At 46.3% G+C, this 15,893-nt stretch overlaps 1 protein-coding gene across 1 annotated transcript; it reads right to left on the bottom strand.

The window, feature by feature from the left end:
• Nucleotides 1–369: 369 nt before the first annotated feature.
• Nucleotides 370–14,746, bottom strand: SLC49A3 (solute carrier family 49 member 3; the record flags this gene model as incomplete). The annotated part of the gene is made up of 10 exons (XM_079548441.1): nucleotides 370–524; nucleotides 1,566–1,678; nucleotides 2,391–2,548; nucleotides 3,621–3,773; nucleotides 4,746–4,862; nucleotides 5,379–5,516; nucleotides 5,624–5,700; nucleotides 9,073–9,292; nucleotides 10,233–10,391; nucleotides 14,627–14,746. The coding sequence occupies 10 exons, from the start codon at nucleotides 14,744–14,746 to the stop codon at nucleotides 370–372; spliced, it is 1,410 nt and encodes a 469-aa protein (XP_079404567.1).
• Between the last annotated feature and the right edge of the window lie 1,147 nt (nucleotides 14,747–15,893).

Here is a 15,893-nt window from a genome sequence, read left to right as displayed (position 1 = left end):
AAGTTTCTCTTCTGATCCAAGTACACATGCAAAAATGGTGAAATATGATGCTCTTGTTCTCTGCAACATTTCTTCAGCTTGAACCAAGTCAGGGAGAAATCCCTGTTATCTGTGTAGTTGTCCAGTTCCTTTGGTCTCTCTGGCAGCCCAGTGATACAATACAAATAAATACCAGACTGGGGGAAGCAGAGCAAATGTGCCCCAATGCCTGCAGTAGCCCCCCCCCAACCCCCTTCTGAAATCCAAAGTGCTTGTTTTGCAGCAGGACCCATATCCCCGCCTGCCAGCTGAGCACATGCAGTCCTGAACCCTGCTCACAGGCCTGAGTCCTTCCCTAACTGGTCCCTTGGTATGCCCTCCTCAGCTGGATTAGGCTTCAGGAACATCATCTGATCCTGTATCTTCTGCCTTGACCGTGTCACTACTGTTTGTCTCAGCATGGAGCCGCTTGTAGTCAGTGTGAAAGAAGATGACGTAGAAACATGCCATGGCACTGCAGAGGCCTGCCATCAACAGGACTGGAGCTGCAAACAAGATACACTTTTAGATGGTGAACTGAATCCTCATTCTCCAGTGTTGCAAAAGTCCAGAGCAACTGCACGGTCTAGGTGAAAATCTCTCCAGGGCTAGCCTGAGGACAGTGTACAGCTTAAGACTGGGCAACACTGGTTGGGTGAAAGTCAAATCCCACCTCACATAACAAGGACTCTGAAAGATCATTTGACTGAAATCTGCCAGGGCTCAAGTCCTCCATGGCCCCACAGGTTGGAGGTCTTACATCACCGCATGCAGTGAGTTTGTGGGAATACGTCTGCATGTATTTCTGTGTGCATGTGTGTGTAAAGCTGCGCGTTGGGGACTGGTGAAGAAAACTACAAGCCCCATTTCCAACTCTCTCTCACAGGTAGGGTTGCCATCCACTACTTCAGGCTGCCCAGGGCCTCATCCAACCTGGCCTTGAATACCTCCAGGGATGGGACATCAGTGGCTTCTCTGAACCTCACCACCCTGAGGAAGCCATATCGCTTTTTGGGGACAGCGAAGTCTTGTTCCCTGTCAGCAAGTAGAGCTGGTTCTGGGGATTCCTGCTCAGCTGAAAATTTAAAAGAAAAAATGCTTGCCAGCCTCTGTGTTACGGTGTGTCCTTAGGAACTAATGTTAGTATTACATAAATAAGAGATCAAAATGAGAATTTAGCTTACAGTGCAAGCATATTTGTGCTCCATTTCATCTCAGTTTGCCTTCTCCTGGCTAGGAACAGTAGTGTGGAATAAGTCAGAACAAAGCTGCACAGGCACACTACAAACCCTGTAACATCTATGCATGCAGAAGCAAAGGAATTAATTTTTAGTCAGTGTGTCTGTAGTCTTGACTTGCCACATTGCATAGCAGCACAGGCTGTGTGTGCTACATGGATAGGATTTTCCACTAAGAGTGGTGAAGCTCAGAGACAGGTGCAGTAGAAACTGGTCTTGCTGGGTCCTTAACAGTGAGACATAGGTGGGAGTGGGGGACATGTAGTGTGCAGCTGAGCATCCAGCATTGTTTTTTAAAGATGTGCTTACTTGTCCAGTCTAGGGCTCCATCCTGGTCAAGAGCGCAGGTAGAAGATGGGTCCTTAGAAACACGGACAGTGAGGGCTTGCAGCAGAATCATAAAAACCACACCTTCAATCTGGCTGTGGAGAGAAGCCAGCATGCAGTGACTACCTCTTTCACCAATGACCAAAACAAGTCCAGTTTCCTCAGTAAAAGAAAGCAATGCCCAGAACAGGGTCCTTCTTGCAGAGAAAGCCGCAATCAGCTGTTCCTGACCAACGCCCTTGGCTAACAGGCTCTGGTTCACAGGCCACATCAGCCTTTTAGAACACCCTGCCAACACAGCAGGATGACAGTGCAATCACTGCAAAGTTGGGAAGGTACTGAACTACAGCTGTCAAGGTGCTGAGGCTTAGTCACTGGCTAGAGGTTTGGAAATACCTCTCACTGCAGGGGTGAGGATGGGAAAAAGATTTCAGCCTCCTCCTCATCACAGCTGGCCGATAGCAGCAATGAAGTTCAGAACCAGTGGGAGACAAGAGCTTTCAAATCAAGTGTCTGTTGCCTCTCTTTGACTGGTTTCTTGCTGCTGCAGCTCCACTTGTTACACAAAAGTGGTACTGAGCAGGCATAACACTGCTTAGGGCTCAGTCATTCCTGCAGCAGAGAAAAGTACCAAAACGTTTAGTGGAAGTTCACTGACTCCACAGCTCAGCCAGCCACTTCATCCCTTGCACAAAGGCAGCGGCATGGCTGACAGTGATGCTCATTCTGCTCTGTCTGCATCAATGAACCTGTGTGTGCACAGGAACCCACGTTCATCTGTCACCTGGATTTAACTTGTCTGCTTACCTTGCAACAAAAATCAGTCCTGTAGATGTGCCTTCTCCCACAGGATAAGAACACTCCACTGCCAGCTCCATGGCAACAGGGTACATGGCAAAACCAAAGAAACCAAAGATTGAGCAGGAGATGGCCAGAGCAATGGCCTGATCTCTGAACCGAGAAGCCTGCAGGCAGAAAAACAGCACAAAAATCTCACTGTCAACTTTGCTGCACAGAAGGTCTTTGAACTCATAACCTGCAGGTAGTCCCAAGCATTTGCTATCCACCAGCACTGTATTTCTTCATTCTTCAAATCTCTATAGTCAACAAATTGCTACTCAGTGAACATTTAGCTTTTTAAGCCAGGCAACAGAGGATCAGCAGAATTATGTGAAGAATGTGGATGCAGTCACAGTACTGTGACTTGATTTTCTGAACTTACTAACTGCAAGTGCACTTGCTTTATCTTCACAACTCAGTGAAACACTCTCTGTCATCCTGATAAGCATTTCAGAACTGGCAATTTGCAGTGAATTACATGTGAGAATTCACTGGGATACTATAGCTCAGTTTACACTTAAAACTATTCCTTATCATGTTAGATTCATGTTTGTAACACTGGGATATTTAAACAAACAAACAAACACAAAGAAAAAACCTGAATAATCCACAAACTTTGGTGCTAAATTTAATGCCCAAAGCAGCCTAATTCCTAGGTCTGGTGGAAAAAAATGGCCTTGTCTCACCACTAAGAAAGTTAGGAGCATAAGCCCTGCAGCCAGAGTGCTGGTAACCCCATTCCTTAATAATGCTTTAAATTCCCAAAGAAACAGCAGGTGTCTTGCAGCACAGCTCCACAGGCCTGGATGGAGCTTGTGAAGTACAAACTGTGTCTGGATTCAGAGCTCAAAACATCAGGGCATCAAGCAGATTTGGATGGGTGGATTTTATTTTACTGCTTTGAACTGATAGTTTATCTGTATGGGACAAGGGTGAGGAAGAAAAGGAGGGGTAAGAGAGAAGTGATCCAACATAAGGAAGTAAATTGCATCAATTCATTTACGTCCTGAAGCTCTGTCTGAAGCTCCAAAGTTACTCTGTGAAATCTCCAGAAAAGGGTTTTTCTGTTAAAAATCCTATCTTCATAAAAGCTTAATAAATACTGTGACATCAAATGACCCTGTTTTGAGCTGATGATTTACTAGATGGCAACAGAAATAAGCCCATAGGTGTGGTACAATGCAAGGGAGAACTCACCACTGCAAAAACGATGCTGGCAAGAGCACTCAGACAGAAACAGACTTTAGTGGACTCTATGAAATTCCTTGTCCGGTCAACATACAATCCTAGCAGGAAGGCACCCAACAAACCGCACACTGTGAACAGAGCACCATCCAGGCCAGCAAATACCTAGTGGACATAAAAATTAAGTAGCTGAGAAAACACAGTGGTTAGGAATGAGGTTTTAATGTCACTGACTGATCCACCTGCCTGCTGCTAGTGGGTCACTTTCTGAGGCAGAGCAAGTTTTCACTGCAGGGCTGTGGGCTGCAAACAACTGGGCCCAGAATCAGTGCTCCTACACGTGTAGGACAACAGGGTAGTCTTGAGGTTTCACTGGATGACAAATTTTGGCATGCCTGGCAAGGGAAGCTGAACGTGCAGCAAGGCAGGTCAATGTGCAGACAACTAACAGCTGGAGTTAAGAGTGCTTTAAGAGGACTCCAGGAGGATACGAGCAGTGGGACTAAAGTGCTGTCCGCCTAAGGGGAAAACACAGGAACTGGTGCAGCCCCTTGTTATTGCAGGGAGACAGCAAGAGGAATCAGCTGTGCAAACCCTGTTTACAGCCATGAAAGCTGCACTTGGCCAGTACCCTGGGAAGAATGGAGAAAAAGATATGTCACAGTACCTGTGATTTCCTACTGCCTTGACTTCATGTAAGACTGCCTAAAGTAAAAAAGCAATTGCATCAGCCAGCCTTCAGCAGCCTGGTTGCTCTAGGGTTCACATGAGTCTCCAAGCCTCTCTGGGAAGTCAGAAAGCTGCTTAAACATCTATTTTCTACAACAGCTTAGGAAAATGCAATACCCTAAACAGTGTTTGGGGAGAAAAGGTTTTTAAATTGCAAAAGTGAGCCTGGACAAAGGCAGTAATAAAAACCTAGATCATCCATTACACTGAAAGACTGACTAACTGTGCTGGGCATTAATGTACTGCTTAACATACATTAAAGAGAACATGCAAATAAGATATTTGATATAAGATATATGAGACAGTGCAACATATTCAACTGTCTTCATTTTGTTCTGATTTACTTATCAAGGAAATCATTTGGATCATGGAAGATGTGGTCAATGGGGAGGAAGGGAAAAAACTCACGTTTGAATAACCCTTTTCACAAAGGATTTGTTCTAGCAGAGCTGAAAAGCAGGTGAACATCCCAATTCCTCCTCCAAAGCACACTGCCAGGATGATGTACGGCTTGTTTCTCAGGAGCTAGAGAAAGAAGTTAACATACTTAAACAAGTGGTGAAGGAAAAATGGCCAGGCTGTGACAACAGACTAGGGGGTTAGATGCTCTGACCTCTTAGTTAGAAATGCTGAGGGCAACCCTGTGAGGAGTATGGAACCCCTTGTCAGTTCGGCCAGCAGATAAGTGAAAAAACAGAGGCCGTGTAAGAAGGAGGGATCTCTTCAATGCCCAAATTCTTCATCTGTTACTGCATCTGCTACCATCTCAGAAAGCTCAGGCTGTGCCTCCTCTTGGAGGAGTCCAGTGTTCTTGTCTGTACTGGCTAAAGAGCAACCAGCCATGGCTAAATGGTCAGATAGTATCCCTCACAGCTTTGTTGTGAGCAGAATTCACTCCCCAAGGAAGAGAATCTTCCATGGCAGAACTGATGGAGTGAAATTCAGAGCCTACTTTCTCAGCAGATTCCTTAACAAATTCCTGCCTGTCAAAGCTGCATCTCTCATTTAAACACTGGTTCCTCTCTGTGCTACAGCACTTACCATTTTGAGCCCCATAAAGAAAGGCTGAGAGGTGGAGTTAGTGGCACTGGCTGAAGGAGGTGTTGGAGGAACTTTCTCACGAATCCCCACAGTGGCTAGAACACAGGCCGTTAGGGCAGGAATGGCATAAACACCTAGCTACACAACAGAAAGCAAAGCAATGTTACAGGTCTTTCCAGCTCCACTGTTCCAAACACAAATCCCAACCAATCCCAGTGGCTGAGATAAAATCAGTTTTCATTTACCATCAATGGGATGTGCCTTCCTTCAGGAACTAGTGCAGGTGACAGAACGTTTGCTATAAGAATACCCAAGGGATTGGCTAGAAGAAAATAAAAAGATGTTTTTCATGCAAGCAGTCATAATCATTTATTAATCTATATCACCACTCAGCACCAGAGTAGCAGCTTCCAAAAATCAAGTAGAGTCAGACCAATGAAGAAACCAAACATGTGAGAGAAATAAACTGTGTGGTCACACTGTTGTCACATTTGTTGCGTCATCATCAGGAAATTCATTTATACATCCATCTTCCTACAAGACCTAAAGCTGGAAATTGATTTTCATATACAAATTATGTTGTCTGCACCCTCACAAGGCTGTTCCAGTAACATAGGGACTTAATGAAGATAAACCACTACATGTAATCTGTCCTGATATTATACAGGAACAGCAACAAATAAAGGAGAAATCCAGACTACCTCAGAATCTCACCAGAGTCTGGAGCTAGGAAAACATGTATCCTAGCACTAGCTGGGACACTTTTGAATGCAATGTGATGCCTTCATGTATCACTTCCTCAGCCTTCCTCCAAGTTCAATGTCTCCTGAGTGCTTCACTGGCACCATGGTTTCCTTATTCACCTGTACATTTCTGCAGCATGATCAGCCACTGTCACAGCCAGCCAGCCTTAAAAGACCAATTTTTCACAGTAAGTAGAAAACCAGCATCCTGCAGGCACTTGCAGTTAGGGAAAAGGAGCGAGCCACAGCTGGTTTGTCTTACCCCTCTCCCACAAGAACAGTGTGCATATCAAAAAGTGGTAGTTGCCAAGAATTGTCTGGCTACCTTCTGGCACGTGCACTGGATGTGTTTGTCAATTTTATTCTCAGAAGCAGCAAACATGCCAGGAGCTGGTAGCGCTGTAGATGTATGAATATTTAGTCTGGAATAAAAAATCAGCAAAAAATATTCTTTTAAAATAATGAGAATCCATACAGCTAGGGAACCAGCCAGAGCAGCCTCATATTACATTTTGTGAAGACTGTCCAATAAGCACACAGCATGTACACAGTGCACACCTTCCACCACTCCTCAGTAAGAGAGTATTACTGATGTGTGGGATATTCCAGAGCTCAACCACTGAATTACACCAATATTTTGTATAGAACAACAGCAGTTCTGCCAAAGCTCATTAATAATGCTACAGCACACAACAATCACAGCATTCTTGCTCTGTATTTGGAAAGTACTCACTGATGTAATGGAAATAGTTAAACAACAATTCCCAGGGAGATGCATTAAAACTTCTGTATCTGGGTAAAATAAAACAAGAGAATTTCTCATGGTGTTCACAGGGATCCATTCTGGGCCCTGCACTGCTTCTATATGAGTAGGTCTCTGGGAGTGATAAGAGGACTGTGTATGGTAAATACTGAAGAGCACCGATGAGTAATAGTGATCTCAGCTACTCAGCTGGATCCTGTGTGGAGGACCTGTTTCTATCTGCATACAAAAAAACAGCAAATCCTGCTTAGAGGTAGTACCAGAAGCTGTGGAGATACTGGCAGGGCCAGATTTTGCATACAGCATTGGTGCAAACAGTACTCCAACACTGAGCACTGCTCTAGCATTAACACAGGAAATGGATATTGATAAACTGGAACAAGCTGAGAGAAAAAGCTTCTGTGAGCAGACATGGAGATATGTGTGAAAAGGAAAAGGGAAATGTGCCTGTAAAGTGACTGTAAAGTGACTGTACTGGAGCATTTCAGTCTTCCTAGACAAAGCCAAGTTGGGGTGACTGCCCATAACTTCTTGCCAAACAGGTTCAACACAACGAATGGCCAAGGCACAACAAGCATGAGAAGTAGCATGTAGACATTTGTTAGTGAGGTAATTAACCACTGAAGTAAACAAACAGGCTGAGGCAGATGCTCCTTCTAGGCAATATTCAAACTCTTTTTAAAAATGAAATTCTGATTTTATACAGCAGACAGTAATGGGTGTAACCAGACACTACTAATGAAAGCCTGCTAGACAGCAACATGCAGGCGTCGCAGCAGATTATTATCACAGCACATTCAGTCCTTACACTGATATCTCAGCAAGCCACAGTTTGAACAGATTCAAATCTTGAGTATCTACTACTCCTAGCTCTTCAGTTTTATTAATTCCCACAGTTATTCATGTAAGGTCTAAGATCACTACATCAATGGTATACTATTTAGCTGCTCTGGATGCTCTCTCACTTAAAACAATCAGATTTCTATACGCTGTGATCCTTCATAGCACAGCAAAGGATCACAGGGCCCAGTGGTGCCCACCAGCACCTTCTGAATTCCTCTGTTAGTACTGGTGTCACAACACACAACAGAGCTCCTTCTCCAGAAGGGAAGGTAAAGATTTATCTCACTCCTGGGAAAGAAGTAACTGTGTACCCTACTCTAGGGAAGGTGGTGCAAAAAGAATTGCCTTGTTCTAACATCACATATATCCATCCTTCTAAATAAGCATTCATGGTCTGAGTTTACCAGAAGCACTGGGAAAGCTGTACAGGTGTCTTTCTAAACTGGCCTTTTCCCCTGACTTTCCCTTCTGACACAACTCTATGGCAGTGTGGAATCTTCCTCATACCTTCAGGTAATGATTTGGCAGCTGGAACCAGAAGGTCAGCCCAGTTTTTGGGTATGTCTCAAGGAAGAGAGAAGCCAAGGAAAATGTCACACAGAAGGAGGAAACAGGTCTTTTAAGTGCAGTATCCTAACCCTAGTAGCAGATAGAGGAACCAAGAAAAGGATGAGGTCAGAGAAAGCAGATCTGGTACCTCCAGTTTCCCAGCTTCCAGAAACTTTTGCTAGGGACTTTACAATTGAGAAATTATTTCTGTGTGCATAGTCCTGCTGCACTTAGCACATTCAGTGTGTATGCATGGCTCATCAAGTATATTTTACATGTGTAAGCATGTAAAATATATGCACTGGGAACAGATGATCAGCCTTGCTACTGGATGAACTGGTGAACAAAACTGCTGCTGCAGCCTCACCTCTATCTAGTTACAGAATTTGATTTCTATGACCACAAGCATAGCTTGCAAACTGGACATACGCTCAACAAGTTGCACAGGTAAAGCCACTGCAGACTTGAGATTTAGTAATGCTGAGGGCTATCCTCAGCAAAGATAGTCATCTTGTTATGGCAGAGGAGAAGTAGGCTGGGAACCTCACTTATAACTCTGCACTTGGACATGGCTGAGGCCCATTTCTCACTTGGTAGCATGAGAATGCCTGCCTGTCCTGTGAAGCCTCTGAAGGCACTGATTTATTGCAGGAAGCTATGACACTTTTGGCTAGAGCTGCGTTTGCAAGGCCTAAGAACTGTGTAGAGAAGGCTTCGTTTGCTGGCTGTCTCTCAAAGCAGTACAAATGCTAGCAGGTTCTGGAAGGTAACAAAGTTACCGTGTAGTACCACTTACACATGGATGAGATCATATTTGCAGTTGCTCTCTGGTGATCTGGGAACCATAAAGCTGCCAGCTTAGTTGGTGAAAAGATGACAAGAGGCTGAGCCAACGCACAGAGGCACTGCCCAACAAACAGGTACCAGTAATTCTGGGAGCCCAAGCTCATGAACTTCAGGACGCTGAACATTCGGATGATGCTACCCATCATATTCAGCCATGCACTCAGGATCACCTGCAAGCAGAAACAGCCATGGGTTGTGCGTTGCAACGTGAAGGACATAACTTAATGCAACAACATAGCATAAGCAAGGTCTCCGATGAATTCTGGGACACACTAATAATGGTTAATAATGGCTGCACAGAAAGCTGCCTGCAGATTGTCCCCACCCCTTTGGATCACTGCAGGATGTTACTGATCCAAAGATAACCTATTTACCAGGCTCTTTAAGGATCAAGGTTTTCTGGTCTACACCATCATGCAGCTTATGCAAGACAACAGATACTGTTGTGGGATTTAGTAGAAATCCAAAGTTCACTATTCTCACTCTGTTTTCAAGTTTTTGCCATCACCCATATATCTTGCTGTGATGATTCAAAGACCATGGAAATGAGTTATCCAGTATACAGGTCCTGCTAGTGTTCTGTTCCCTTAGTGCTTGTTTAAGTGCCACAACCTCAAGCATCACAGTTTTTCGGAAGACTGTGCTGAGATACCAAGCTGCTTTGCACACAGCACACTGTGAGCTGACAGGAGTCACTAGCTTGCTTGCACCTGGTCCTGCCATGCCTTAAACTGGCCCTACAAGCACAATAGCTGTATTAACACTACTCCCTAGAAAACCCCATCCAATGCTGTCCGTCCCTGTCAGATGGCTAAAGCAAAAACAAACAAACAAAAACAAACAAACAAAAAAAAAAAACAAGCAGGAAAACAGGAGAAATACTACATTCATTATGACTTTTCCTACTACCCCCCCCCCCCCCCCTTCCAAGGTGGTGACAGCTATTACTGAACTAGAACTGAGCTTTCAACACAGCCATCCTCTTCTGCATTTAGCAAGACAAGATTCACCATCTACATACCAGTGCTTTGTCCTGCTAAACCCACAGAGAGGTTACCTCCACCATCTTTGGGTGACAAGCCCTCATGGTAACAGAATGATTCAACTCACAGCACATCTGAGCCCCACACTGTCAAGAACCCATGTTGCCACCAGACCAAAGGGGATTGAGATGAGCAGGTACACTATTGAGAGCCAGTTGACCATCTCCAGGGAAATGTGGAAGTAGGCAGCAGTCTGGTCAGCCACTGGAGCAAATGTCAGCCATAGCTGCAGAACAGAGAGTAAAAATGAGTAAGGATGACCATCATTACCAGAATAGATTTTCAGCATCCCTGCAACCTAATTACATCAGTAAGAGGCTTACAATCTAGTCTCCCTCCACCCATTCCAAAGGACTCCAGCATCTGTCCTCCCTCCCACTTCTGCAGGAGGTTACTGGTGGGCTGCATGCCAACACGTCCTTGCCTGCAATGGTAGCAGCACGAGGGACAGCTAAAGGCAGCGCAGACTCAACACTTCACTAAGCAACAGCTGGAGAGGGCAGCATAAATAAATGCAACCCTGGGACTGCCAGATGTCAAAGGAGCACCCTAAGTCTATTAATACATTACATATACAAACAGCCTCACCAGATACAGTAGAAAAATATTGGTTTTCATGAAATGTAAGCTGTTAACCAATGTCTACCTCCACATACACCAACAAATTAAGATTTTAGATGTGAAAAGCAAAAAGACTTGCAGAGTGGAAAGCACATGTAACCAAATAAGGTGCAAGCATTTTGCCATGTTAATGGCAGTGTCAGCTAGCACAAGTTGCCATTTGGAGTGTTTTTCACTGTCAGGCAGACTGTATAGCTGTGCACAGTGTGGCAACGCCTCTTTAACATCTTTCCTGTGCAGTCTGAAAAGAAGCATGGCTCATAAGAAAGGAGACCTTGTTCTTTACAACAGACACAGCTCAGCAATCATCAGGCAGTCACTTTCAGCAGCAGCTGCCCAGTCTCAGCATGCTCTCCCATGCACCAGGACAAGGCAGTGTGGCTGCCATGAAAGTGTTGTTGGATGTCCTCCTGTGACACACAGTACTCCTCCTCCAAAGCCACACACCAGATTTCTCTTCTTTGAGCTAACTGACACCAAGACCAGAAGTGAATAGCCTCTGGCCTCAGCTGATGCCATCCATGCTAATGCAGTAGCCCAGGAAGGAAGGACAGACAGCTTGGATGTCAGTTTCAGCCTCTTAAAGACCATGGGAAGATAGGCAGGAGCAGGCGCTGGACAGCAGCAGCTGCGTGTGAATACATATCTATAAGGGCCCTGCTGGAACAGACAGGTGTGGGTGAAGAGCGTGTGCACAAAGCCCTGCAGCGCACTTGTGTGGCTCTCCTTCCTCTCCAAGTGCACCAAGTGGTGGTACAAGTCCTTCAGGAGAGCAAGTCAGGAGCCAGCCAGCCACGTGTGAGCCAGCTCTGCCTGCTGCTTCCTCCTCCTTCCTCTTCACCTTACTCAAGCACAGAGCAGGGCAGGAAGCACTCCCAGACTCATTCTGCTGTGCATTTCTCTGTTCCCACCACTGAGGCAGGAAGTTCCTCTTGCAAAGCAGTTTCCACCCTTTGAACTCAGCAGTAAGGAGGCAAAGAGAAAGGAGGCTTTTGCCTCAGCAGTTAGCACTTCCTGGGTACTAGTGAACAGCAAAGCTTTAGGTTAAACACCCACACACTCAAAAACAGAGTGTCAATTTAACAAAACAAACATGGAGTGCATCCACATAATAATGTCACCTCTTACTCAAAAGTGGTGGCATGAGACATCTGGGGAGCAATCACCTAAGCTTAGCCCAGATGTTGTCAGAAGTGCCACATAGCCCAGGACTTCAGGCAGAAACTGCATGAAGTAGATAATGCCTACTTAAGGACTTTTTAAAAATGATGCAAGGATTTCTTACACTGTTTTCAGCTAGCAGTGTCCAGAACAGCAGTATTTAGAGATATGAGAACCAAGCTCCAGCAAGACAGTAGTCACTTCACGGAGCAGTTACAGACAGTGTCTCTTAAATCCATGTCAGTAACAGATGTTCAAGGAAAAGACAGCTTCTCTCTGGTGTAAAAGCTTTCCTTATCTACCCTCATATTCTCTCTCATAGAGAAAGAATTTTACAAGGTGATGTAGAGCAGAGGTACTTTCCTTTTCATCATCACACAGTCAGGCCCAGCTTCACTCAATCAGAATTTTAAAACAGAATGAACAAAGAAACATTTATATCTCAGCCTGTCCTTGTTGCATGACTGAGCGTGCTTTCCTGCAGACAAATTGCTCCTACATTGTCCTCGTGACAATGACAACAATCCTCCTCTCTCAGGGCTGCCTGCTGTCTGTCACTTTCACTGACACCAGAGGCCACTAAAAAGGAAAGCTGCGTGTGTGCATGACTAAGAGGAGGATACAAGGTGTCATCACAGAAGCTCAGTCCACCCTATGAGGTGACCTGCTCTCTCCAAATAAGAGAGCTGAGAAGTTGGGTGTGCTCACCATTTGCATTTTGCAGACACACCGACACAGGAATACCCACCACAAAGTACTGCATGCAGCACCTGAGCAGGAATTAAGGACACATCTCAATTTGCATGGCAATTTTCATGCCACAGAACTGGTAAGCTAATCTTTCCATCTGGAACTTTTAAACAGAAACCAACCAAGTTGATTTCATGGCCTTTCAACCTCTCCCTCAGTTTTGATGTTATTTTCCCCTGTAATATTTGGGAGGAACATCTGCATCAGAAAACATTTGGTCACAACTTTCTGTGTCAGCATATTTGTGAATTCCACAGATGTGCAGAGGCTAACTAAACAGTATTGGTACCGGAGGGTGTCTATTAAGCACACAGTTTTGTTGTGGGGAAGTTCTGGCCCAAGTTGCTACTGTGGTAAAATAAGGCTACCGACAATCAGGAAGTTGGCGCAAGACTGAGCAGGCAGACAACAGTACCCTCCTTCAAGCAGCATGACCCAATACATAGGTTCACTTGCAGGTGTATCTGAAGGACCATTTCAAGTATCTCTTCAGTTTCATTATTAACTATTTGCAAAGTTCAAGTCTTCCACGAGGGCCTGTAACAGCTTTGTACAACATCCTTTCCCTATGTTGTCACTCCCACTCCTAGCCAGGACAGGCATCCAGGCTAACAGTGGTGCTTTCCTGTTACATGATGCACTTGTGCTGTGCCGACCTAACTGCAAGCAAACAACAGAGCTTCAAATTGATTTTCTGCAGGACAACTTATCGCACCCTTAGAGGATACAGAGATTTTGCCTAAAGAGGGTATCTGAGCTTTCTGATGTTTCAGCATATAGCCAGATTCTCACTGTATTTTTTCATTTCTCCGCTACAGCACTTCTGCATCATGGAAGACACATTCTTCCTTCCCATAAATGAACATGCCCAACCTTGGCTGCCAGACAGCATGCACTCATGGCATAGTAATCCTCAAGTACATAAATCTACACTGCCTGATTAACTATCAACAACGTCCTCAATGAATTGGTGAGTGAAGATTTGGGCATCCAACTTGGTATGGGGAAACAAGGCAATATTTACCTTGATAACAATTTAATGTGCTCAACAAATAGGTGTGTTCTAGTGTCCCTTCTTTAGAATTAAGTATCTATGGGCAATTGTAAGTTCCCACACCATTCTGCTTCAAGTTGGAAAGGATCTCTAGGACCAGCAGGTTCAGCTGTCAGCCCATACCCACTAAACGACATCCCTCAGTGCCATATCCACACGGTTCCTGAACACCTCTAGGGACTGCCCTCCCTGGGCAGCCTGTGCCACTGCATCACCACTCTTTCTGAGAAGAAATGCTTCCTCATATCCAACCTGAACCTCCACTGGCACAACTTGAAGCCATTCCCTCTTGTCCCATCACTGTCACCTGGGAGAAGAGGCTGAACCCCACCTTATCACAAGCTCCTTTCAGGCAGTTGTAGAGAGTGATAGTCTCCCCTCAGCTGCCTTTTCTCCAGACTGAACAGTACCAGTTCCCACAGCTGCTCTCTGTAAGACTTGTGCTCTAGGCCCCTCACAGCTCTGTCATCCTTAGCCTGCTGCAAAATCTCTCCTTTACCATTCTGTATTTGCAGCAAACACCAGAAGGAGACCCACCCACTCCTTTTTCTGCACATCTAAGCCTACTGGCCCAGGTCAGCATTGAAGCCCAGCCAACTCGTGCTGCTGTACCCACAGGGTACAGTGTACTCCTTTAGCCTGAAGCCGTCCTTCACAGACTCGGTGTTTCTGAGCCTCCCAGTGGGCCACAAGGAGTCTCATCAGCACTTCCACCTGCGCTCCATCCCAGTCTGGCCTCACCGCGGTGCTCCTCGGTTCCCCACGCGCTCACACGCGCAGCCCTCCTCCCCAGCACGCCGTTCCGCCGCGGATTCCGCCGGTCAGAAAGGCCACTCCCGCGCCCGAGGGGCTCGGTGCCGCCCAGCTCCGCTCACCATGGCGTTGGAGCAGTTCAGCAGGCACACCACGGCCAGCAGGAACCACCGCCGCCGGTACGTCTTGAGCCGGCCCGGGCCGCGCTCCGCCAGCAAGCCCGCCGTCTCGCCCCCCTCCATCGCGGCTGGATAGACTCGACTCGGCCCGGCCCGGCCGGGCTCGGCCCCGCCCCCGCTCTGTGCCTCTCTGGGCGGTCCCGGGCCTTCGCCACGGCGGAGCGGGCGTGGTGCTGGGGAGAGACCGACGGTGTTCAGGCGGTGGGGGGGGGGGTGGCGCGGGGTTCCTTTTGCGCCCCCGCTCTGATGGAAACAACATCGGCGGCGCGCAGTGCCGAACGTGCGGCGATGAATGCCCGCTGTTGATGTGTGCTGGCAGCTCCCGCCCTGCTGGGGTGAGCTGGCGCGGCGGTGCCAGCGGGGAGTTTATGGGAGAGGAGCGGTGAGCAGGAACATGGACAGAAGGGAATGCAAGGAGAGCATGAAGCACAGAGGTGTCTCTCAGCCACCGGCATCATGGCTTGGCCCTTTTTTTTTGTACGCCTCTCCTGCCCTGCACCTCCTTATTCTTTGTTGGTGCTCAGCTTCTGCCTGGTGTTATCTCCATCAGTCTCCCCCTCCCACCCTCTTTTTCCCCAGCCCAGCATATCCAGTACCCCCTTGCCATCCCGGCTTTTGTTCTTAGGAACGAGACAGTCTGAGCCACTTGTCACAGGTGCATCTCAGCTAAGCAGTTTTAAGACACTTGTAGTCAGGCTTCTTTGGTCTCAGACGTGGGATCACATGTGATATCCACTGGATATACCCAACTGTGTGCTCTGTGCATGTGTACTGAGTGGGGCTAGAAAAAACTGTCTTGACAGTTGCTGTGTGAAAAAAGGTTTATCAACAACTGGGTAGTTAAAGGCTCTGTACCTTGGTTATAAAATGGGTGTGGAATGATTTATGACAGAGACTGGGAGAGGATTCTGCATCCAAAGCAGTTTTGCAGTACTGATCACTCACAAATTATAGGGTAATTCTCTTTTTGGAAAAGACCTCAGGAGGTGCCTGGTCCAACCTCCTGTTAAAACAGTCAGACCAGGTTCTTCAAAACTTCCACAGATGGAGCAAACACAACTTCTTAGGGCAACCCATTCCACTGCTGTCCTCATGAGGAAGAATTTCTCTTTACGTGTAGTCTGTATTACACTGTCTTCAGCTTGTTCATTACCCTTTCCTCCTTACACATAACACTGCAAGTAGACCAGGCATGTTGCAACGATTCTCC

This window comes from Tetrao urogallus (assembly GCF_951394365.1).
Source record: "Tetrao urogallus genome assembly, chromosome: Z".
Lineage (NCBI taxonomy): Eukaryota > Metazoa > Chordata > Aves > Galliformes > Phasianidae > Tetrao > Tetrao urogallus.
This window is presented reverse-complemented; position numbering and strand designations above follow the sequence as displayed.